This window comes from Leucopleurus acutus (assembly GCF_964270905.1).
Source record: "Leucopleurus acutus genome assembly, chromosome: 9".
Taxonomy (NCBI): domain Eukaryota; kingdom Metazoa; phylum Chordata; class Mammalia; order Artiodactyla; family Delphinidae; genus Leucopleurus; species Leucopleurus acutus.
This window is the reverse complement of record NC_139144.1, coordinates 32,821,055-32,844,414: the sequence shown is the minus strand read 5'-3', so window position 1 is coordinate 32,844,414 and position 23,360 is coordinate 32,821,055. Positions and strand designations below refer to the sequence as shown.

Genomic DNA, 23,360 nt, shown 5'->3' with positions numbered 1-23,360 from the left:
TAGGCACCAGTTCTACTCAGTGTTGCAAATTTCACATCTGTAGCTCTGTGGCTCTTAGTCCGTCCCTTGTCCTAATCCTTTGTCCCAAACTCTAGAGGGACCACGTGGAATCTTTGCTTGGATTCTAAGTGTCGCAGGGCTACAATGTTGCAACACGGGCTCTCCTTGCAAACAAATGTAGTCACAGCTTTCTTCAGTGTAGGAGCCGTAGTGTCCAGGGTACCTAGCGTGGTTGCATTCGTTTCCTAATACTTATAAATGATCCCAAATGTAAAGTGACGCTATGTTGCCTAGGGGGCCTGTCCACCTCCGGTTCTCCACGTTCTCAAACCCGAAGAGGCTGACATAACGACGGGTTGGTTCTCTGTGGCTGCATATATATGCTCAATCAGCAGCAGCAGCAGCAGGATGAGTGGACAAGTCCAAGACATACCTAAGCACGTATTACCTCCCGACCGTCACTGTCCAGGACATAGGTTCCCTAACACAGGACAAACATACAAACAACCCTAAACCATATTTATCAACGACCCCCTTTCCGTGCTAGTGGTGCAAAGACTGGGGTGGTTAAAGCAGGTTGGTTGTTTTTAACAAGTTTCAGCCCACTGCAAGGCTATCTTCCGAAATGTGCTCAGCCCACGTGGGTCGCGCAGGCGCTAATTACTAAGAGGCTGAGAAACAAGGAGCGCAGGAGATCGGCCGCCCAGCGGGGAATAAACTGGCACCTCTAGAAATAAAGCCCCGCAGCCAATGCGGCGCCTCGGCACGCGGGATTGGCGGCCTCGGCCGTGACGTGGCCTGGGCGGGCCGAGTCGGTTTGCGACGGTGGCAGCGGGTCCCGACCGGGGAGCGGCCCGGGGACCCGGCGCGCACTGCCCGGCCGGCGCGCCCGCTCTCTGCCAGCCCGGAAAGTCTTTCGCTCCGCGACGCCCCCGGAGTCTCTGCTCCGCCTCCCGGCGTCGGCGTGGACCGGGACCCGTGCTCCCTAGTGCGACCAGGACTCCCCAGCGAGCGGGCGGCTGGGGACGCCGAGGTTTGGCCTGCGGGCGCGGGGCGCTTCCGGGAGGGTGGTCGGCCCGTGCCGGGCGGAGGCGGGATCCCCTCCTACGGCCCCGACAGCTCCAGGGGAGTTGCGGGAGGCGCGCCGGCCCTCGCGTACAGGCAACACCTGAGCGGGGATCCGAGTCGCTCGGCGCCGCCGCGACCTGATCCCAGAGTGCTGTGGGAGGGGCGCGCGGAGCGCTCGGCTCTGCTCCGGCGGCTTCACTTCTTGCCGCCGGCCACTGGGGCGAGAGGGGTGGAGTGGTGCAGAGGGCTGGTAATGCCTTCTTCCAGGAAAACTTCGCCCCCCCCCCCCGCCCCGATAGTGAAGGGATCACCAGAACATTTAGAAAGCACGAGAAATGACCGTGTCACAGAGAGGAGTGGCGAGGGCGGGGAAGCGGGGAGCTCCGGGGAAGCCGATTTGCTCCGTGAGCTGCAGCGCGAGCCCTGCGGCCCGGGCGCTGAGATTTGGGGAAGCGGGAGCCGCCGGGCGGGGCGGCCACGCTGTGTTTCTGTTCACTTCCTGCGGCAGCTGTTCAAGATGAGGGGAGCGGGGCTCGGGCGGAGCGGCCTCGTCCCGTGGGTCTGAGCGTCCACCCCCGCCGCCGGGACTCCGGCCCCCTTGGGCTTCGGCTATGAGCGCTCGGTGACCGGCGGCGCCGCGAGTCGTAGACCCGGGACTTCGGGAGGCAACGCTGGCTCGGCTTTGAGTGGCTTCGGGACAGTGAAGAAACCCTAAAATGGAGGACTTTTCCACCAGGACCTACGGCACCAGTGGGCTCGACAACAGACCTCTTTTCGGAGAGACGTCGGCCAAGGTGAGTGCGGCCCGGGACTCGGGGCCTGGGTGCTTGTGTTTGTGTGTCTGTCCGCACCCTCCCCTTCCCCGCTCCCTCCCGACCCGGAGCCCTGCTGGGTCCTTCTGCGGCCCCTGAAGGCCCCTGTAGCAAGAAAGTGCCTTCAACCCCGCTTCATTCCTCTCAAGGTACTTGCGCTGCCCCTCGGCTTCCTCTTTGGGACAGGGCTGGCCAAGAGCCTTGAAGGCTGGTAGTGGAGAAAAGTTCAGAAAGTTCTGGGCTGCGGGGGGGTCCGAAACGGGAGTGCGGAAGCCCTCTTCCCCAAGGCCAGGTGATCATGGTGTTTGCACATCCGCTGGTCCAGCTGGAGTGCTGACCTTCAAGAGGCTTCAGGTGTGCACCTGAGGCTTCCGTAAGAGCCCAAGAGAGGTGCTTCTGTTTCGTGTTTATCTAGAACCCTTAAGAGTTTACTGCTGAGGCAGCCGAGCAGAGGAAAAGAGGAGAGGCGTGAAATGAGGGTTCCTTTGATGGAACTCCATTCCAGGAAGTGATCAAAGTGTCTCAGGCCCAAACAAGCTAGTAGTACATTATTTTAGGCTTTTAAAAAGTATAATGTCTTCTTACAAGCTTATTCATGTGATGTCCTGGGCCAGTAATTGAAGAGAGCTCTTTTCCTGTCCCCAGCATTAACTTTCTGAGTCGTTTGGGCAAGATTAGCCTGTTTTGTTTGTTTTTTTTTTTTACCTAGAAAGTGGCATTGGTGATCTTTGACCCCTGACAAAGTACTTTCAGCCTCTCAGAAAGTAGGGCACATATGGAGTCCAGAGCTTCTTGGGTTTCTCAGCTTAGTCAGGGACCTCTTTAGCAGAAAGGATAGGGAACTTGTACACCCGACAGCCTGGGGCATGACCCTGAATTTGGAAGCTGCCAGCCTGCCAGGAGAATACTACTTTATTTCTTTTTTTTAACTCCATGTGGATTTTGCTTTCTCTTCTCAAAGGGACTTTATAAGAAAATGTTTTAAGCTTTATGTCTAAGAAGTTGCTCCTTGTTTATCCTGTGACTTTGCATATTCCCAGCCCACAGACACCTGCTTTTGAGAAGCATGGCTCTGGTCCAGTAGATACTCCTGTTTCTGCTAACATTTTTTATTTACTTACTTTTTAGAATTTATTTTATTTTATTTATTTTTGGCTGCGCTGGGTCTTCGTTGCTGCGCGTGGGCTTTCTCTAGTTGCGACGAGTGGGGGCATTGTGGTGCCCGGGCTTCTCCTTGCGGTGGCTTCTCTTGTTGCAGAGCTTGGGCTCTAGGCACGCAGACTTCAGTAGTTGCAGCACGCGGGCTCAGTGGTTGTGGCTCGCGGGCTCTAGAGTGCAGGCTCAGTAGTTGTGGCTCACGGGCTCCGTTGCTCTGCGACATGTGGGATCTTCCTGGACCAGGGATCAAACCCATGTCCCCTGCATTGGCAGGCAGATTCTTAACCACTGCAGCACCAGAGAAGTCCCTGACATTTTATTATTTTTTAAAAATTTAATTTAAGTTTTTTTGGCCGCACGGCTTGTGGGATCTTAGTTCCCCACCAGGGATTAAACCTGGTCCCTCAGCAGTGAAAGTGCCAAGTCCTAACCACTGGACCTCCAGGGAGTTCCCGTCAGCTAACATTATTGAGCATTATGTGATAGGCCCTGGGGCGTCCAAGGAACCCAGGTAGATGGGGGAAATATGTGAACAAACGTGATGCAGTTGGATCTGTGCTATGAGAGGGCGTAGAGGGGGCATGTTGGGGTACCAGGGAGAAAGTGGTCACTTTGTTTGGGAAGCTTGGGGAAGATCTTAGAGGATGGATTCTACATTCAGAGTGTCTGGTAGCCTTCGGCTTTCAGATATGGATGCCCCTAAATTGGGGTTTGATTAGGAGAGGATTTGGGGCCTGGAGAATGGAGGCAGCTAGCTGCTTGAAGGGGTCGGACCCAGGGCATCTGGCTGCCCAACTGTCCTGAGAGCCAAGAAGTTCAGTGTCTCCTCTACATACCTTGGTGCACAGGTTGGGGTTCTGGGTGATGCAGACCTCTGACCTCCTTTGACCCCTGAATACTGAGGTGGATGACTCCATAAGGGACTTGTTGATTTATAGAGACACTTAGAAATATTGATGTTTCTGACTCACTTGGGCCTAAATAGTCAATGACTGTAAGTTTCCCTGTTGCCTATGATCTATTTGAAACCCATCCAAGAAATTGACTATTCCAAATGTATCTCTGTTTATTGCAGATTTATTTAATCCAAGAGCATACACCTCTAGCATTACTTAGGCAATTTTAGGCGTCATAACAGTAGAATCAGCTACTCAGAGGAAGAAAAAATAAGAATAATGTATATTTCCAGATCTCTCAGAATTGCTTCCTTGAGTTTCCTCTATGGGGCTGACAGAATGATTGGACATACAGAAATTGTACAGAATGGAGAAAGGAGAGAGACTTCTGGTCTGAGGATAGGAAGAAAGCATCATGGTTTGTATAAATTGAGATGCTGTATCCGAGGAAGGAGAGGCGTCTGTCTTTATTTTTTGTTTTAATTTATTTTTATTTATTTATTTTTGGCCGTGTTGGGTCTTCATTGTTGTGCACGGGCATTCTCTAGTTGCGGCGAGCGGGGCTACTCTTTGTTGCGGTGCGCGGGCTTCTCACTGCGGTGGCTACTCTTGTTGGGGATCACGGGCTCTAGGCACGCGGGCTTCAGTAGTTGTGGCTCATGGGCTCTAGAGCGCAGGCTCAGTAGTTGTGGCGCACGGGCTTAGTCGCTCCACGGCATGTGGTGTCTTCCCGGACCAGGGCTTGAACCCGTGTCCCCTGCATTGCCAGGCGGATTCTTAACCACTGTGCCACCAGGGAAGCCCGAGGCATCTGTCTTCAATGACAGCAAATGATTTTGAGGACCTGAGTGGGCAGCGCACAGGGATGGGACCTCAATAGTGAAAGGATAGGACAGGTTACAGTGGAGCCATTCCACTGGAGGGCAGTCACTGCCAGAGCAGGGAGGCTTTCCCGGGACCCTGGGAAACCCTTCACTGGCCCCTGCATGTGTGTGCTCCCAACGTGCTTTCGCCTCTGAGGAAGAGAATCCAGAAAGGGAAAGCCCACTTCCCGTCCTATTCTGACAGGTCTTCTGAGCTTTTAGTAATCTTACTTGCCTTTTAACAACTGACCAGAGATAGCCTCTTAATTTTAAGCCTAGAAAGGACCAGAGCTTTAGGGCCAGCCTCTCCCTCTATGGCCAAGATGACTGAAGTGCACAGAGCAGAGTCTGGAGGGAAGTTGTGTTTCCCCAGTGCCGGGCAGCGTGCTCTGCATTCAGCGTTCCCTTGTTTGATCGCCCAGTTCTTCTGTGAGGTGGGTGTTGTTACTGCTGTTTCACAAGCAGGGAAGCTGAACTACAAAGCAGGCTACGTGTTGAGTCACACAACTGGTTCTCCTCTGGTGATGTTTCACGAGTTGACTAGGATAGTAAATGGTGAGGTGACTTACACTGTCTGGGTCACATTGTCCAGAAGGCCCTGTGGACGTTCACATACTTGGCCCTTCCACAGGAAGGAGGTGAAGTGGTTTGCCCAAAGTCATGGAGTGAGTGAAAGATACTAGCATCTGCTATAGAAATACACAACCCAGTGGGCCTGGAGCAGCACCCTCGTGGGCAGTCCCTGGAGGATACCAGACTCCAGATTTATTCAGTCTTTAGCGTGATGTTTAGGAATAACTTTACAGATACAGCCTTGGAGCGAAAGGTAAAGCAAAACAGTTTTCTGTTGTTACGTAAACATCTAAGGGATAATAGACCAGGAGAGGAAGGATAGTCGTTCCTTGATACCTTTGGAATCACATATTGCTAGGGGGGCTGTCGCATCAAGCCTGGTCAGAATATCCAGATGCTTTCTTTGTCTGTTTTTATTCCATCCCCAGTTCTGGGATGTAACACATCTCTTTCAGGGGGAAAACAAATGTGGCACAAATGCCACGATAATACAGTGTATCTGAGGTTTCTGAGCATGTGCTGTTGCTTAGCACTTTCTGAAGGAGCGCGACCCAGTAGAAATATAAGATGAGCCATGTATGTGATTTTCAATGTCCTAGTAGCCATATATTTACAAAGTATAAAGAGATGCAGTTAATTTTAATAATATGCTTAATTCCATACATCTAAAATACTATCATTTCAATATGTACTCAATATGAAAAGTGGAGATAATTTTCCATCCTTTTTTTTCGCACTAAGCCTTTGAAATGCAGCGTGTATTTTCACTTACAGCCCATCTCAGTTTGGACTAGCTACTTCAGGTGCTCAGTGACCACATACAGCTGGTACTCCCGTGTTGGGTAGTGCAGTTCTAAAGCGAGTGAATTATCAGTCACGGTGGTTGTATAGTCACGATCGTGAAACATTTTTCTTTGTTGCGGGACTTCTCAGAACCTTTAAAATGTGCTCATGTTCACTGAGACCGTGGCTGGAGAGGGAGGGCGAGTACTACTTCCTGTGCTGTTTCGGTGGCTGGCCTTTTGTCACTGGCACAGTCAGTGCCTTACTCCGTTCTTACCTTGCACCCCCCTCAGCCTCAGCAGGCCTGAGCTGAGTGTCTACAGAACCCGCTTCGGGAAATGTCACTCTAGGAACCTATCCCCTGCTCCTCCCTTCCTAGTATGAACTCTAACCTGGAGGTATTCCCCCCTCTCTTGTCCACGCCTGCCTTTAAAATTTCCTTTGGGCCATCTTTCTGTCTGGGTAATGGAAAGGCTTTAAGTTATCCTCAGGGCTTGTGAGTTGATCTTGATTTCTTGATTCGCTGGCTGGCTGCGGAATCATCCGAAATCAGTTTCAGCCAGTGGATTGGTGAACCTAGCGGGGAGAGGCAGGATGGTTCTCTGTGGGGAAGAGGGCAAACCGGTATCCAACAGCTACTGCGAATGGGCGAGGGGGGAGTACTTCATTCCTTGGAATGTAGTGTAAGCCGGTTCCTGGACCAGCCTCTTCTATTGATTTTCACTAATAATAAGTGATTCATCCTCTGAGAAGGGTGGTGACCGTTCTTGCCCCTTTATTTCTACTTGGATGTGACGTAAGAAAAGTGAGTGACATTGGAGGAAGGCGCATACACTGGAGTCAGATAACAGAGGGGGACCTTCCGTGTAGGGAGCAAGTTAGTGGGTCCCGAGGCTCAGATGTTTGGTTCCAAAGGCGAAAGTTCCATGTTCTAAAGCAGTTTCCTGATCCTTTCCTCCTCTCCCTGCAAAAAAAAAAGCAAATAAACAAAAACAGTGAAAATCAAGGTCTTTTGATGACGTGTAGTCGAATTCAGACCATTCAGAATCGGAGCATTTGGCTTCTGCGAGTAGTAGTGTAAGATGAGAATGCTACTTCTTGCCCTTTTCCGTTTGGAGGGGAGGGTTGTTGCTTCATTAAGAACAAAGCTGTGGTTAGGATTGTTGCGTCTGCCTGCCGCCCCTCCGCCTGCCCAGAGCCCCAAAGGCTGTCCTCCGAGGGGTGCGGGCTTCCAGCCTCTTGACACAGCTTCTGGGTGATTCTCTGAGCACAACACCTGTCTCCCTCAAAGCAGAGCTAGTCGCCCAGGGGATCGGATCTGTTGTCCCCTTGCCTCTCATCCAGGCGGCCAAACCACTTTTAGTTGCCATTTCTCGTGCTGGAGAAACGGTGCAGGCTGATAGACGCCAGGACTTTCTTCTTTCCTGCTTTAATAAGTCTTTTCCTCCCCCACCCCTAGACCAGAGGACTGGGGATCTCAGGGGGTTGCACTCAGGCGTTCGTATTTTGAGAAGGCTCTTCAGAGGATGCTGGCGAATAGGGAGGCTGACATCCCTGGTCTTCACCGTTGCTCTGTGGATGCCCAGTCCAGACTGGCACCTCTCCATGGATCCCTTGCCTTGAGCTGCCTCCCTGCTCTTGGCAAATCCTCTTCTCCTTGCTGTAGCACCCTCTCTTCCCCACATATCGGAATCCTGCCCAGTCTAATTTCCCACCTTCGAACCTCCCTCACGACCCAGTCTGCATCCATGCTTCCCTCCTACAACCCTGGTGGTCAGAGACGTCTCCTGGTATTTACTCCTTGTGCTGTGAGGGATTTGTATAGATCTTGCCTCCCCGGCCAGAGTCTAAGCTCCTTGAGGGTAGGAGCCAGTTGCCTTATTTCTCCAGCGTTTCTAGCACTCGGCACAGTGCCTTACCTAGTTCTGGATTTTATATATATTAAGTTTTTTTTTAAATTGAAGTATACTTGATGTGCAATATTTTGTAGGTTACAGGTGTACAGTAAAGAGATTTACAATTTTTAAAGGTTACAGTCCATTTATAGTTATTACAAAATATTTGCTATATTCTGCAAGTTGTACAATATATCTTTGTACCTTATTTTATACCTAAAAGTTTGTGCCTCTTCATCCCCTGCCCTTATCTTGCCCCTCCCCGCTTCCCTCTCCCCACTGGTAACCACTAGTTTGTTCTCTGTGAGTCTGCTTCTTTTTTGTTATATTCTTAGTTATATTAAATTTTAAGTGAAGTGAGCATCTAGCATCACTAAAAAGTAACCTGCTTTCTTGGGACATTCTAAACCATCAGTAGAAGGCGGGGGCTCGTGTTCAAAAACCTGGAGCGCTGGGTACCAAAACAGGAAGGGGTGCTTCACGCTCTCGTGCAGTTAAGGGCGTCACTCTCTCCTCTCCTGGCTGAGCTTCAGCAAAGAGGCCGTAAACATAACACAGTACTGTATAAAAAACTTAAACTGAGCCCTGGCCTCGCAGAAGCTGGTGGTCTGCTGAGTTTTTCCCTCTGTAGACAAGGTTTCTGCAGCTCTGTGGTAATAGACTGGGTCTGCTAAATTGAGTCATTTCTTTTTCTTGGGGTCAGTCCATAGTTCATGTGTAGGTATAATGACCATATTTTCTGCACTGCCGTAAGGACAACGTGGGTTGACAAACTTGAGTGTCCCTATGGGGATGATGGAATGTGGCCCCTAGAAATGGGGGCCAGGGTCTGGGGCCCACTCAAGTCCCACTCATCTCTGAGGACCTAATCTTGTTGGTAAGATGCCCCAATAGATGAGGTAGAAATACTACTAACGTGAGCAGCCGTTTACTGACTCTGCTAAATGGCACTCTGTTCTAGGGCTTTACGTGTATTATCTCCGATTCCTAACAGCAACCCTGCGTGTTCGACCATTGTACAAATATGGATTTATTTGTACAAATATGGAAACTTCGGCTTCAGAGTTAAGTGACTTCCCCAAGGCCACAAGCAGGCATGTGGTGGGAGAATAGATGTAAATCAGGCCTGCCAGGCTCCTGACGTCCTAGCCCTTGCTCTGGGCCTCCCAGTTCTGAAGGTCGGAGCACATAAAGATCCGGCACTTCCTGTGCTACCGACTCTAGGGATCGTTTTGGTCCTTAAACATGTGGAGTAGGTTTATTTTGTATTTTTACTGTGATCTCATTTCCCTAAGTGATGCTTCAATGAAAATAATCTATTTCAAGTATGCCTAACTGTGAATAATATATTTCAAGTGTTCTCCTCCTGTGGGGAGGAGAATCTGGCAGGATGGGTATGACAGAAATATTCACAACTGCAAGATGCTTCAGAACGTGAATCTGTGAAATAAGGGAAATGTTTCAAAGTGTCCATACATGTACCTTCTCTGGAGGGACCCGAGGGAGAGGTCGGTGTTCAGAGCTACAGGCAGCCGTGGAGGCCCTCGTGCATTTGAGAGCTCAGAGCATGAGAGTGGGTGAGTATGGGTGTGTGTGAGTCTCATAAGCTTTTCTCACGTGCCGCTACTCCCAGGGTTCTCTGCGAAGCCTCAGGACAGCAGCCCCGTGACCCGGGCTCGCCATTTCGCAGAGTCAGCTGTCTCCTCGCTTCACCCTGGGGACACTGTCTCCAGGGCTGCCTCCGGCCACGGTGTTGGGGGGAAGCTCCTGCCTGTTCAGGGCCACGCAGCTCTGGGGGAACTGAGGAGACCCCCTGGCAAGGCCTGAGGTTTCTTGCTTCCGAGGGGCCCAAACCTCCTCCCATGTGTCACGTCCTCTCACTGTGTCCGTCCCAAGACAGCTGTCCCTTAGGCTGCTGACTGGGCCATTTCCAGAGCTTTCCTGACAAGATGTTTTCCCCTGGGACTTGGAAGAAGAAAAGGAAAATCACTTTTTTTAAAAAATAAATTTCTTTCTTTCTCTTTCGGCTGCATTGGGTCTTCGTTGCTGCGCGCGGGCTTTCTCTAGTTGCAGCAGGCGGGGGCTACTCTTCATTGCGGTGCATGGGCCTCTCACTGTGGTGGCTTCTCTTGTTGCGGAGCACGGGCTCTAGGCGCGCGGGCTTCAGTAGTTGTGGCATGTGGGCTCAGTAGTTGTGGCTTGCGGGCTCAGTAGTTGTGGCTCACGGGCCTAGTTGCTTCGCGGCATGTGGGATCTTCCTGGAGCAGGGCTCGAACCCATGTCCCCTGCATTGGCAGGCGGATACTTAACCGTTGCGCCACCAGGGAAGTCCCCTCCTCGTATGTTTACTACATGCTGATTGGATTGCCTTTCCTCTCTTTCCTTCACAAGAGAAGATAATCACTGTCTTCAGGGACCTGAAGATCTTGTGCACAAGGAAGATGAACATGGGGTTGAGCCCTTTAATGAAAGGAGGAGCAAAGTGCCAGGGAGCGTGGAGGAAGGGGATAATTCTACTGGGGACATCAGGTCAGACTGCTTTTGATTTTTAGACCCAGAATCAGGAGTAAGATTTGACAGGAGGAGGTGACCGGGAATCCCAAGCAGGAGGTCCAACTGTGTTGAAGAGGTGGGAGCAGGAAAGTGCCGGGAAGGGGGAGGGAACTGTGAGTGTTCCATTGCAAGCGGACTCTAGAACTTGGGAGGGATGGTCAGAGGAAAGCCTGGGCCGGGGGAGGAGCCTTGAGTGCTGTGCTAAGTATAGTTGTCTTCTGGAGGCTGTCGGTTGTTGAGTGTGCATGTGTGTGTGCTTTGATTCAATGCTTAATTGTGTGTGTACTGCATCCTGGGACATGTGCCGTGTGCTGGAGAGGGTATCTTTTCTCATGGAGCATATATGTACTACAAGGAGGATAGAAAGGCACTACACAAATCCTTGCTCTTCCCTTTCTTTTCTTTACTAGCTTCAGTCATCCTAGCCTACTTTGTCTTCCAGTTTCCGAGCTCACTCCTGCCTCAGGGCCTTTGCACTTGCTGCACTGCCTTGTTTGCAGTACACTTCTCCTAGATCCTTGCATGTCTCGTTCCTTTTTCTTTAAAAGGTCCCCGCTCAAACAGGAGGATTCCTTGACCTCCTTTTTAAAAATAGCCCCCAGCTCCACTCTGGTCACTCTTCATTTACCCTGTTTTATTTCGTTCCTAACTTCCTCACACTAAGCATGTAAAAAGGGTGGAGTATAGATGCCAAACATCAAGGTGGGAAGCAGGATGGAGGGAAGGCTGTTCTGATGTTGGAGGGGTTGAGATTTTGGGGCCAGAGATGGACTCCATGAGGGAGAGATTCAGCATAGATATGAGGACAGAGATAACTAATAAGGCCAGGGAATGGGTGCAGGATTGGCAGAGGAACAGGCTGCCCTCCGGTCCTCTTCAGGCTGGAAGGAGTGGAAATGGGGGGCGGGGGGAGTTCTTCTTTTTCTCAGCATCTTTTTTGTTTTTTGTTTTTTGTTTTTTGTAAAGATGTCTGCTGACGGACAGGCTTCAAGAGTGAGACTGGGAACCTGAGTGGAGGTGGAGCTTCAAACCACTTCCTGGAGAGCAACTGCGAAAGTCAACTCAAAATAAAAGGCCATGAAAATACAGTGAAAGCCCAGCTGAATACATGAATTTGTAGTAACACAGTTAGTTTGTTTTTTTCAGCTAATATTTGAATATCTTATATATGCTGGGAATATTTAGAGGGTTGGCAGAAGGAAATGTCCGTTGTCTCCCCACCCACTGGTACAGTGGCACCTTTGTAGATTCAGAAGAAGTCTCTCCACTCTGGGTAGTGGCAGCTCCCACAGCCACATGGCTTGGCTTTGTCTGAGTGAGACAGAGGTGCTCCTGCCTCTGGGTGGGCGCAGGCCTTGTGGGGTACACAGCTTGGAGAGTGCAGCTTTGGGCTGGGTTGCAGCCATGGGCAGTGGCCCAGAACCCAGCAGTGAACAAGGAGGACATGGCCCTCAGCCCCCCAGGCCTTACAGTGTGGAGGAGGAGACAGACAAGTAAACTGGCAGTTAACAGGTAGGATAGTTGAAAGGCTTCACAGCAAGACTTAGCACCAGAGCCTGGAAGTGGCTGAGGGTTTGGGAGTGACTCGGGACTGGGTTTTCAAAGCATCAAGAGCAGATGAACACATCCACCAGAGAGGCTCTGGGCGTTGCTGAAACTGCCGACTCCATGGTCAGGTTAGGTCTTTGGTGTGACAGATTGGGAATGATCTAGTCAGTGGATGCCGAGGAAGACCAGGCTCAGGGGCAGTGGAGGAGACGGTTGGAGGAGAGGGATTTGGCCAAACGGGTGCTGAAATAATTGAACTTGCTGAGAAGAGGAAGGGAAGAAGTTGGCATGAGACTGCCAGGGACATACATCTTAAAAATAGAGGATGTTTTTGTCTGTCTGGGCTGCTGTAACAGAATACCACACAGACTGAGTGACTTACAAACAACAAACATTTCTTTCTTTCAGTTCTAGAAGTCCCAAGTCAGAATGCCAGCATGGTTGGATGAGGGCCTTCTTCTGGGTTGTAGACTTCTGTTTGTGTCCTCACCTGGTGGAAGGGGTAGGGAGCTCTCTGGATCCTCTCTTATAAGGGCACTAATCCCACTTGTGAGGGCTCCACCCTCATGACCTACGTACCTCCCAAAGGCCCCACCTCCTACTGTTGTCAACATTAGCCATTAGGATTTCAACTAGCAGTTTTGGAGGGACACAAACTTTCAGACCATAGCAGAGGATATTATTGAAACTGCCATCTCATTCTGGCCTGGGGAGCAGGAAATGCCTTGCCCCCCACCCCAACCCCCGACTCCTTCCTGGCCCAGTGACCCTGGGATGAGTATGTGGGTGGCACAGGCTCTGTTGGGGAGAAAGTTGAGAGGCAGAGGCAGCAGGGGAAGCCCAGGGCACGGGAGGACTCTGTGTGTGGACCAGGAAGTACTTTGCTCAGATGGAACGGGTTTCAGGGGGTGGTGGGGTGGCTGACGGAGAACTCGAAGGTGCGGAGGGTGAAGATTGACCCGGAGTGCACTTGGGGAGGGATGGGGTCTGTAGGGCTGCCTGTGAAGTTGTCTGAGGACTTTGATGGAGTCGCAGAGGAAGGTGGAAGTAACACAAAACCGGAATTCTCAGTCTTCCCCCACCCCCCGCCTCCCTCCAGGGCGTGTAAGGGAATTTTCTCCTGGTGTTGTCCATGCAGGGTTTTCCTTTCCCGCAAGGAGCTTTCTGTTTCGCATAGCTTCTCCCTGGGAGTGCTGAGCAGCACTGCGGAAGGACCGGCTCCTGGGCGGGAGTTGCTGTCGTGCCTCTGAAACTAGTGCTTGCTGCTGTGGCAATGAGTGGCTGGGCTTCTGTCCTCAGGTTTGGGAAACCCCGACCTGGAGGTGCCCATGGTTTACTCCTGGTATTACCATGGGGCCATTGGCCCGGGAAGCACCGTGAGGGCTCGGCCTCTTGGGCTGCAGGGCCAGGTCGTGGCTTCTGCGGTGGTGTTGCGTGTCTGTCCTGGACCAGTGAGGCCAAGCTGTCTTCTGACCAGAAGCTGAGATTTCTGACAAATCAGGCCCCGGATGAGTGGTGAGTAGCCTCTCCTGGTAAGAGGCGCTCTAAGGAAAATGCCGTTGGTCACTTCCATTTATGGTTCTGTTACTTAAGCATCATTCTCAGAGCACCGGCCGGCAGCGTGCCAGCCTCCCGGCTGCCTTCCCCCACAGTTAATTAACTTCCAGTCCTAATGGAGGAGACAGCCAGTGACTCCGTAAGTGTAAAGTCTGGGCCACGTGACCCGGGAGCCCTGAGGCAGGGGCATCTCCTGTCCTGAGGAGTGCCCAAGGAAGCTGTCCAGAAAGGGTTTACAGTGGAGGCGATGTCTGGGCTGCGCTCTGAAGGATGAGCAGTTAAATTGGGTGTGTGGCATTTCAGCCATCCCACTTCTCAGCCCGCATCTCACTCTTTTGGGACATTATGCCTTCAGCTATTTTTACGTGTCAATATAAGAAGCAATTATGTATGAAGTAGCTGCACTTTCTGCCTCCCAGAATTTGCCTAGACCCGTGCAACAAACTCTTCTTAGATCCAGGAGAAGTTTGCCTGTTCTAATGATGCAGTGTGCTTACTGTCATTAGTGAGAGCTTTGAAACCCATTGTACTTCCTTCTTGGCTGCCAGGAATCTTAGTACTAACATTTGAACTTAGAAAAGTTTTCTTTTACTCAGACTTTTCCTTGTAAATCCTTTTACTCCTTCTTTCTAGTCCCCAGATCCCTTTAGGAATTTTGCCATGCTCTTTTTTTTTTTTTTTTTTTGTTGCGGTACGCGGGCCTCTCACTGTTGTGGCCTCTCCCGTTGCGGAGCACAGGCTCTGGACGCGCAGGCTCAGCGGCCATGGCTCACGGGCCCAGCCGCTCCGCGGCATGTGGGATCTTCCCGGACCGGGGCGCGAACCCGCATCCCCCGCATCGGCAGGCGGACTCGCAACCACGGCACCGCCAGGGAAGCCCTGCCATGCTCTTTTTACTGTTGCTTGAGTGGGTTAGGGTTTTGCTGTGATAGCCCGAGCTTTAGATCCGTTTTGGAAGCAGGCGCAACAAATGACTGTGGAAATGGAAGCGTGCTTTTACCTGTTAGTGTTCCAGGCTGTCCAGAGCCGGGGTTTTTCCTGGTTGCTGAGGACAGATGCCAGCTTTGGGGTATTTGGGGTGTTCCCAGAACCACCATTAACCACCGGAGCATTTGAAATGAATTTGGAGATTTGTTTTGTATCAGGGTGCTGGTTAATGGCTGACCAAGCAATCTCGGGGGGCTCCTGTGCCTTTTGACTGCTGGGGAATAGGTCTGCTCTGGCCCAGGTGCCGCCTGAAGCTGATGATCCAGAGCCATAAATTGTTAAAACTGGAAAGGACCAGATATCAGCCCAGTCCTCTCATGTGATAGATCCAGATGGGTTAAGGGGTCCTTTTGAAGTCACCTAGCTAGTCGGTGAGATGAGAACCTTGGTCTCTTAACTCTCATTTCCGGGCCCATATGTATTAGTCTAAGGATTCTTAGACCTTTTGAACTGCTCACTTTTGCAAAGAGCATTGAATAGGAGACTTTAGCCATTATCTGGCTGTATGACCTTGGGCAAATTGGTCTGACTGAACCCAGTTACTCATTGGTAAATGGAGATAACGTATTCCTTACTGCTTCACAGAGTTAACCTTCTCTCATCCCAGGTACAGACACATTGTAGGCACAACCATCGTTTTCTCCTTCCCCATTTCAAAGGAAGACAAAGACGCGCCTCTTGGGCTCAGGCTGCTCTCTCCACCTGTGCATCGCATCCCAGCCCTTTGCCTCGCAGCTTCTTTTTTTGTAACATCCTTCGTGCCCGCTTTCGCTCTGCGTTGTGTGAACTTCTGGAGGGTAGAGATGGTTTTATTTGCGGTTGTATTTGCATCTGGGATATAGTAGATAATTTTTTTTCAGCTTTATTGAGATAATTGAGATAATGTTTAACTGACTAAATAAATGCCTGAAGAGGTAATATATGCTGAGTCCCTTTCGAAGCTATATATGTTTGTGTATGTATGTTCAAGTGCTCACATACATAAATCCATGTACGTGAGGTAAGACTGTCTCTCAGCCTGTTGCTGAGTCGATGTCTGTGGGAAGACAACGAATTCCCTGTCCTGTCATCTCTGCGGATGAAGATTAAGGCTGGGGCTTCCCTGGTGGCGCAGTGGTTGAGAGTCCGCCTGCCGATGCGGGGGACACAGGTTCGTGCCCCAGTCCGGGAAGATCCCACATGCTGTGGAGCGGCTGGGCCCGTGAGCCATGGCCGCTGAGCCTGCACATCCAGAGCCTGTGCTCCGCAACGGGAGAGGCCACAACGGTGAGAGGCCCGTGTACCGCAAAAACAAAAAACAAAAAAACATTAAGGCTGATTCTGGTCCTGCTGGACTTCCTTAGGGAGTGAGAATAAGCAGTAAAAAGTGTAAAGCTCTGGTAGGGAGAATGGTTTTGTTAGATGGAAATAGGGCAATAATAAAATGGGAGGAGACAGCTAGTTTTTGTGAGACGTAGAGTAACTGAGTTAATAGAAACTAGCTTCTGATATGGAGATAACTCTGATTCTGACTTGGAGCATATTAGCTCTAACACTGCCCTTTGAAATGCTAATTAACGGGAGATTTAATTATTCTCTATTATTCTACCTTTGGAGACTGGAAGCAGGGGGAGCTGCTAAAGCCCTGAAGAAGCAGCTCTGGGCCTGGAGAGGGGTCTCCACTCTGTGATTTGAACTTGGCAGTATTCAAAATGGTTTAGCTTGGACTCTAAACTTTAGAGCGGTGCTTCACAAATTTAAATGTGCACACAGATCATGTGAGGCTCTTGTTAAAATGTAGCTTCTGATTCAGTAGCTCTGGGGCAGGGCCCAAGGTTCTGCATTTTTTACAGGCTCTCATGTGGTGCCGGTGCTGCTGGGCCACAGACCACTCTGCGTAGCAAGCGTTTAGAAGGAAGTAGGAGGCCTTCCAGAGTTAACTCTGCTATTTCTTCGGTCTGGATTCCTGGTTACTTCAACAGCAGAAGGCCTAAAGCCAAGGCCTTGGCTTGGAGAAAGGAGACCCTGTGAGAAACAGTTCTGCCGTCTTCTAAAGAGTTTGTCCCATCTTGGGAGTCCCAGAGAGACCGTATCCTAACAATAGAATACCTGATACTCATGAAGATGATTTGGGATTCTAGACAGTGGACTGTCTAGAAGGCAAGCAGCGAAGTATTCATTAAAGATTAGATATAGTTTCATAAATGATTGAAACCAGTTAGCCTTCCATGGATAAGTTCAACAGTCTAAAACAACCACTTACGAGGAAGTCTTCATTCCTGAAAGATAAACACTTTACTGTAGTACTTTGCTAATGGGGGTGCTCTTTGCAACGTGATCTCTTTGTCTAGACCAGCAGTTAGCATGCTAGGCTGCTGTTTCCCTGAGAAGTATACATGGAATCTGCTGTTGCATTGAATCCTGTTTCCATCACTTATTGGTACTGAGATTTGGGGCAAGCTATTTCCCGGAGCCTGTGTGGCCACCTGTAAAATAGTCATAGTATCATTTCACCCCAGGATATTTTAGAAGGTATACAAAAGCTTTTGGCGTAGGCACCATCTGTTCACCATTATACCCCTCTCCCCTCCCCATTTCGATCCTGGTTGGCAAACTTGCTGTACCATTTGGAGAATAGTGATTCATGTTGGCTCCCTCTCACCTGAACCTCTTCACTGGCCTCATTCTATTGGTAAGAGCTCTTGTGAGGTATGCGCACACCTTTACAGACTGTTGCCAATACCTGGAGCTCATAAGGAGATGGGAGCAAATACTCTTGACTTCTTAGAATAGACCAGAAGAGTTGAGTTGAAACTTTTTCACAAGGCAGAAACAATGGGTTTCTCCTAAATGGGTTGTCCGTTAACACATTTTATGTTAAATACACATTTGTCTTGTGTGGGAATAAGTTAACAGTGATCAGTGATTTGTCCCTGGGTCTCTTGCCTAACACATGGTCCTAGTTTCAGACTCTTGTGTCTGCTGTGTCGTCTTATCTAGCTGACGTGGTGATAAGACCTCAAGTTTAGTAAGGGTGTGGCTGGAGTAGTTCAGCTTCCTTTGTCCTGTGTAACATTTGAATTGCAGTGGCCTTGGTCTGGAGTGTGGTTTATCCCTGGTGAGGTCAGGGACACCAGATACACGTGGCTTTGCTTCACTCTTCCCTCCCAGCTTTGCCTGCCTGGCTCTTCTTTGGATTCTTACCTTTAGAAGCAGAGAACTTGGGAATGCAGATTCCTGTGCCCTTCCCGTCTCTGAGCTTTTGTTTTCTGGCTGCTCATATTCTGTATCCTGCTGTTCTTTGCTCAGACGTTGCCAAAACAGTCTTTAAGACTGATTCTTGAAAGACTTCAGCTTTGACTTTTTAGAACTAAGATTACCTGATATTCTCATTGGCCATAAGGTAGTGTTTCCTCATCAGGTGTTAAACCCTTACCACCTTATTCTGTAAGCTCTGTAAATAAGTTCTATCAACCTAATACACATTATACATTATAATATTAGTATATACTACTAATATTTTTATATTACTAATACTTTAACTTTTCAGTTCCTGTAACTGAAACCATCTAGCCAGTGACCCTGATTTAGATATCCTATTTCAGAGTTGCTTCTAACCTGCTGTATGATTTTAGGCAAATAATTTAACAACACTCACTGGACCTAAGTTTACCTTAACCTGTAAAATCAGATCAGTTTTTCAAACCATTCTTTGGAGTTGGTTGGGGTAGGGATGGGAGTAACAAGAAATCTCGAAGGGTAGAACCCCAGGCTCCTCATTCAGATGATTCTACGTTGCGTTTACTTTTAGATTACATTAAGCAAGGACACTTAAGCTGTATCACAAATAGGTCCAAGCTCACGATGGCACTTGACGTCATCTAAGCCTGGTTTCTTACTGTTTTCACCAAGGCTCTCGGCTGACCATCCCGTGCTCCTGTCCCTTTGCTTCTGCTAGTACTGTTCCAGCAGCTTGTGGATTATCTGTAAGCCTCCCTTCCCCATCCAGGCCTTCCCAGTCTTCAAGAGGCCCTAATGTAAAAACGTCCTGTCCCTTCAAGAAACCTTCTCCAGAGACTTCCCTAGTGGTCCATGGTTAAGACTCCGTGCTCCCAGTGTAGGGAGCCCCAGGTTCGATCTCCGGTCAGGGAACTAGTCCCACATGCTGCAACAAAGAGAGCCCACGTGCCGCAACGAAGATCATGTATGCCACAACTAAGAGACCTGGTGCAGCCAAATAAAAACCAGACTTCTCCAGTTAGTTGTCCATCTTCCCCAAATACCTTCTCTACTCCGGTGGCTCAGTACACTCTGCCCTTCTGGCCGTTGTTTGTGTGAAGCTCAGAGGGGCAGGATCCTGGTTCCTCCATTCTAAAACACCATAATGCCTTGCACTGTATCTTTCTAAAGTGCCATGGGTTTATCATATGGCTCAAAACCTCTTTTCTCTTTCAGGATCGAATCATCAATTTAGTTGTTGGCAGCTTAACATCCTTGTTGATTCTAGTAAGTATCTTTGTGTCTCACCCAGGCTCTTAGCCAAAGTTTTAAAAACCTTAATATTGTGGTTCAATCAACTCTCCAAAAAAAAAAAAAAAAAAATTAGAAGGGGCCAGTACATGAGCAAGTGGAATATTCCAATCATAGTTAAAGTAATGCTTTCAATTTTGTTGACACTTAAAACAAAACTGCACTTGGTAAGTGGAGTAGCTAATTGATTTCCACTCTCACCCCCTGGTTGAAGGTGAAATAGCACAAATCAAATAACTTGGTTTTCTGGGTTTGCCTAGTAAATCTGTACTATGTCAGTGGCTACCAGTAACTCTTCTGTACATAACCCACAACTTCCCCATTTCTGCTCAGGCCTTTACTTTTATTTTGTTCTTGAAGCATGTTCATTATCCTTTGGTTTTAAAAGATTTTAATTTTTCATCCTGTATACTACAGCTTGGTGCTATCACAATAAAATAAAACAAAGCTACATTTCCTGGTCTGAGAATGACATTTCTTTGGCACATTTTCATTAAATATAAGAGGATTTTAGTGAAGTTTGTCTCCATGACTTCTTAATAAAAAGAATGGGTAAAATGTTATATCTAAGGTAGAAAGAGAACTATAGGATATTAGAAACCTATTTTTTAGAATTTTTCATGTTAAGCAAAAACAGTTTTGGTTATATTTTTTTGCTGGAGTATTCAAAATAACAAAAAGTTTAGAACTTTTCAGTGTAGTCGTTAATCCTGGGGATGAGGTTTAAATGCTATCTAATCTTTGATAAAGAGGTTATTTTGAGGTTGGCTAGTTTTACTGTTCTGTGGTGGTTTGTCTCCTCTCATAAAGGAGGAAAAGGTTAGGAAGGTTAAGTAGAAGTACTAAAAGAAATAACACAATTGAAGGTATTTTAATATTTTATTAAATATTAACATTCCAGAAGGCAAACGTGGTGGTAGATATCATTTTACAATGTGAGGCATTTTATACTATTACATTGCCTAAATGCCAGTCTAACCAAGTCTGGGAATTACTCCTGAGGCCTGACATAATTTCTCTTCATACAGGTAACGCTGATCAGTGCTTTTGTTTTCCCTCAACTACCTCCAAAACCACTGAATGTATTTTTTGCTGTTTGCATCTCTTTGAGTACTATTACTGCCTGCATACTTGTGAGTACTATTTAGAATTTAAATTCAGTATCCTTGAGAGCTGAAGGTGCCTAGGGCAGAACTCCCAGCTCTGGTAGACAATCTGTATAAAAGGGTGTCTCTAATTATATGCCACCCCTCTCCCCCAAAGCATGTCACAATTCTCAACGTTACATTGCAGGGTTTTTTTTGAATCTGAGTTTATTTATCTCCTAAATCCCAGAGTTGTAACCTTGTAACCCTAAAAGGAAACTCCGCTCCCTTGATAGCAAACAAACAAAAAAAAAGACTTAGGTCGCCAAAGATTTGATGTGATGTATTTAATTCATCTTCCTTCAAGAACTACATACAAAGCCCAACAGGCTTCGGGAAATGCCATTACTCCTCTGTTTCTAATAATTACAAAACTAGTTTGTTTTAATCTTTGAGCTTTATCTCCCCAAATGAAAGTAATTAACACCAAAATCTCTGGAAACCTAAAGCTACAGTTGTACCTTTGTCACAAGAATGTTCAATTTTACTACAAAGAAGCCTTTCTTTTAGGTAAAGAAATAAAGATGGTGGTGGACTCCCAGTTGGGTATTTGCCAAGTGTTCGGTCATTTCATTAGCTGGCTGTTGTTTTCATTTCCCTTGAGGAGAGGCAGAATTAAAGCAGTAAACTCTTAAAGATAATTGTTCTGACTCACATAAGGTTTAAATCATAATAATGGGCTTATCTGAGTTAAAGTTAAACCAGAGGACATTTCCCAGATTCAAACTCACTGATTCTGCTATATTCCTGAGGGAAGAATTGGCCTATCCCACTTTGAGAGCCTTGGGAAAAAAGCTACCAGAGATGCTCTCCTCTCACTCCCAGCCGAAAGCCAGAAGTGACTGACATTGATCTAGTTGAAACCAAATATATGCACGTGTAAAGCCCTAGTTTTGTTGGCAGTTTGAATAGGTTAAAGGAATTAAAAAGTTGTCCTCCCTTCCAGTACCTAAAAGAGCTGTACGTTTTACTCAAATATATTTAAAATATCTGTTCTTGGATGACCTGCCAAATGACTGTGGACTCTTGGTTTAAACATTGAACAAGGTTAACTGAGAATGCAAGAATAAAGTATGGTCTTGGATATGGAAACTCACTTGGTACCACTTGAATTATAAAGAATAAGAATAAAATTCTGGCTGCATTAGTCTCAAAATTCAGGGGGAAAAAGTATATATGGATGAAATTGGTCACAGTGGAAAAGAATTAGTTGTATTTTAAATTTTTAATATTCAGCCCAGTGCTATTACTTAAACTTTTATTTAATTCTTCTTCTTTTAGATCTACTGGTATCGACAAGGAGACTTAGAACCGAAATTTAGAAACCTAATTTACTATATCTTATTTTCTATCATCATGTTATGTATATGTGCGAATTTGTACTTCCATGATGTGGGAAAGTGAGTCTGCCAAGGAGAAATACTTACCAGGTCTCTTCAAAGCTATATACTTGGACTTGAATAAGAACTGGATAAGGTATGCTGAACAATCTCCTGCGTAAGTCTGATACATGATTTTCATGTTAATTGTAAATCTAAATTCCCTCTTGCAGGGGAGACATATCCTAGATCACTTTGCTTTTTCTTTAAGGAGCTGATGTTGCACTTAAACATTCCTCCTTAAAGCTCAAACAGCACAAGTCGTTTTCACTTTTGAAATTAAAATTTTTTATAATGGAATTGCATGGTGAAAGGCTATGCAACAAACAATCTTGCATTTTAAGACAAATACTCTTTTATTTCTGTTAAACTGAATATACAATTATTGTTCCCTAGGCAACCAACTTTTGCTTATAACTACAATTTCACGTTAACAAAAAACACAAGACGGTGAAAAGACAACTTTGATTGTGTAAATCTAATTACAATAATAAATAAAATAATTTATACAAGTTTTTTTTTGACTTTTCTATAGGGGTCATATTCATTAAAGCCCTAGAGGCTAATTTTGGCTTAACCTTCTCTGGTATAGGAATGACTCTTGATTTGTTTCCTTTCATTACAGAAGCAAATTTTGTTTTTTTAAATTGCCTGAGAGGGAGAAGTTATATCAAACCCCCATCAGTTAATGCACTAAGTGAACGGCAAACTCTGATCCTCTCCTCAACTATTTCCTGGGTAACTTACATAGCAAGACATGTAATAAAAGGTCATGGCATAGGATAGGCAACTTTACTTCCTTTCCCATTTAGTTTTACTTCAAAGTGCTAACTCTGTAAACTGATGACAGTGGGTTCTGAGGGGGTGAAAACTCTTAGCTTCTCATGAATTTTGTCTTCCTATTCTCATCCATATTAAAACAAAGAAGCCTGTAGTGAATTTTCTTAATTCTCTTAATGCTTTCCTCTTCGCCCAGCCTAAATCAGCTCCCACTGCCAGCAATGGGTAAACCAAAAGTAACCACCACACCCCAAGTCTCAAACTACTTAGAAGATAAGCTTTGTGGAGAAGGTCACTGGTAAGCTCTAGACCACGGTGATGTAGCTTCTCTGAAATATAAACAGGCCTATTTGAGACTGGATAGAGTGCCATGTCTGATCTTTAGAGATGAATATTACTGCTTTTAAAACAGTAGTTAAGCTTTGGTGATTTTAAACTTCTCTCAGCTAAAGTGAATGAAATTCCCCGCTGACAAGTAACACTGATCACTAGGATCTCTACAGTTAAGAGAGACCCCAGTGCTCCACTCAGCTACACTGTCATAAGACTAGACCTCAGATGATATATTTAAAGGAGGTAAAAAGTCATAGCAGCAACACTGTATGTGGCTTGAGCACTGTAGCTATTTAAAAGCCAGAGGAATGGTAAATTAAGCCTCTTGGGGGTTGCTCCTATTTCTTTGGAGATGTTGTAATTAACAGTGTGGCTTCTTTGCCTGAACTACCTGTTTCTAAGAATTACCTAATGACAGTTTACCAAATCCTCAACATCTTTTGAGTCTTCTGAAACAGGACTGCCCAGAGATGATCCAATGATGTTTGATTCTTCTCGATGATGTTGGAATATGGGATCTG

At 47.4% G+C, this 23,360-nt stretch overlaps 2 protein-coding genes across 3 annotated transcripts in view; one reads left to right on the top strand and one right to left on the bottom strand.

Moving 5' to 3' along the window:
- Positions 1 to 817: 817 nt before the first annotated feature.
- TMEM243 (transmembrane protein 243) lies at positions 818 to 23,172 on the top strand. The gene is made up of 5 exons (XM_082847015.1): positions 818 to 1,033; positions 1,577 to 1,862; positions 19,128 to 19,178; positions 20,231 to 20,335; positions 21,629 to 23,172. The coding sequence occupies exons 2-5, from the start codon at positions 1,785 to 1,787 to the stop codon at positions 21,749 to 21,751; spliced, it is 357 nt and encodes a 118-aa protein (XP_082703141.1). The 5' UTR covers positions 818 to 1,033; positions 1,577 to 1,784; the 3' UTR covers positions 21,752 to 23,172.
- Positions 22,059 to 23,360, bottom strand: part of DMTF1 (cyclin D binding myb like transcription factor 1) — a 44,275-nt gene continuing 42,973 nt past the window's right edge. For both annotated transcript variants that reach the window (XM_082847013.1, XM_082847014.1), the window contains one exon: positions 22,059 to 23,357. In XM_082847013.1, the coding sequence (XP_082703139.1) occupies positions 23,248 to 23,357 (110 nt within the window). In that variant the 3' untranslated portion in view covers positions 22,059 to 23,247. The remainder of the gene's footprint in view (positions 23,358 to 23,360) is intronic.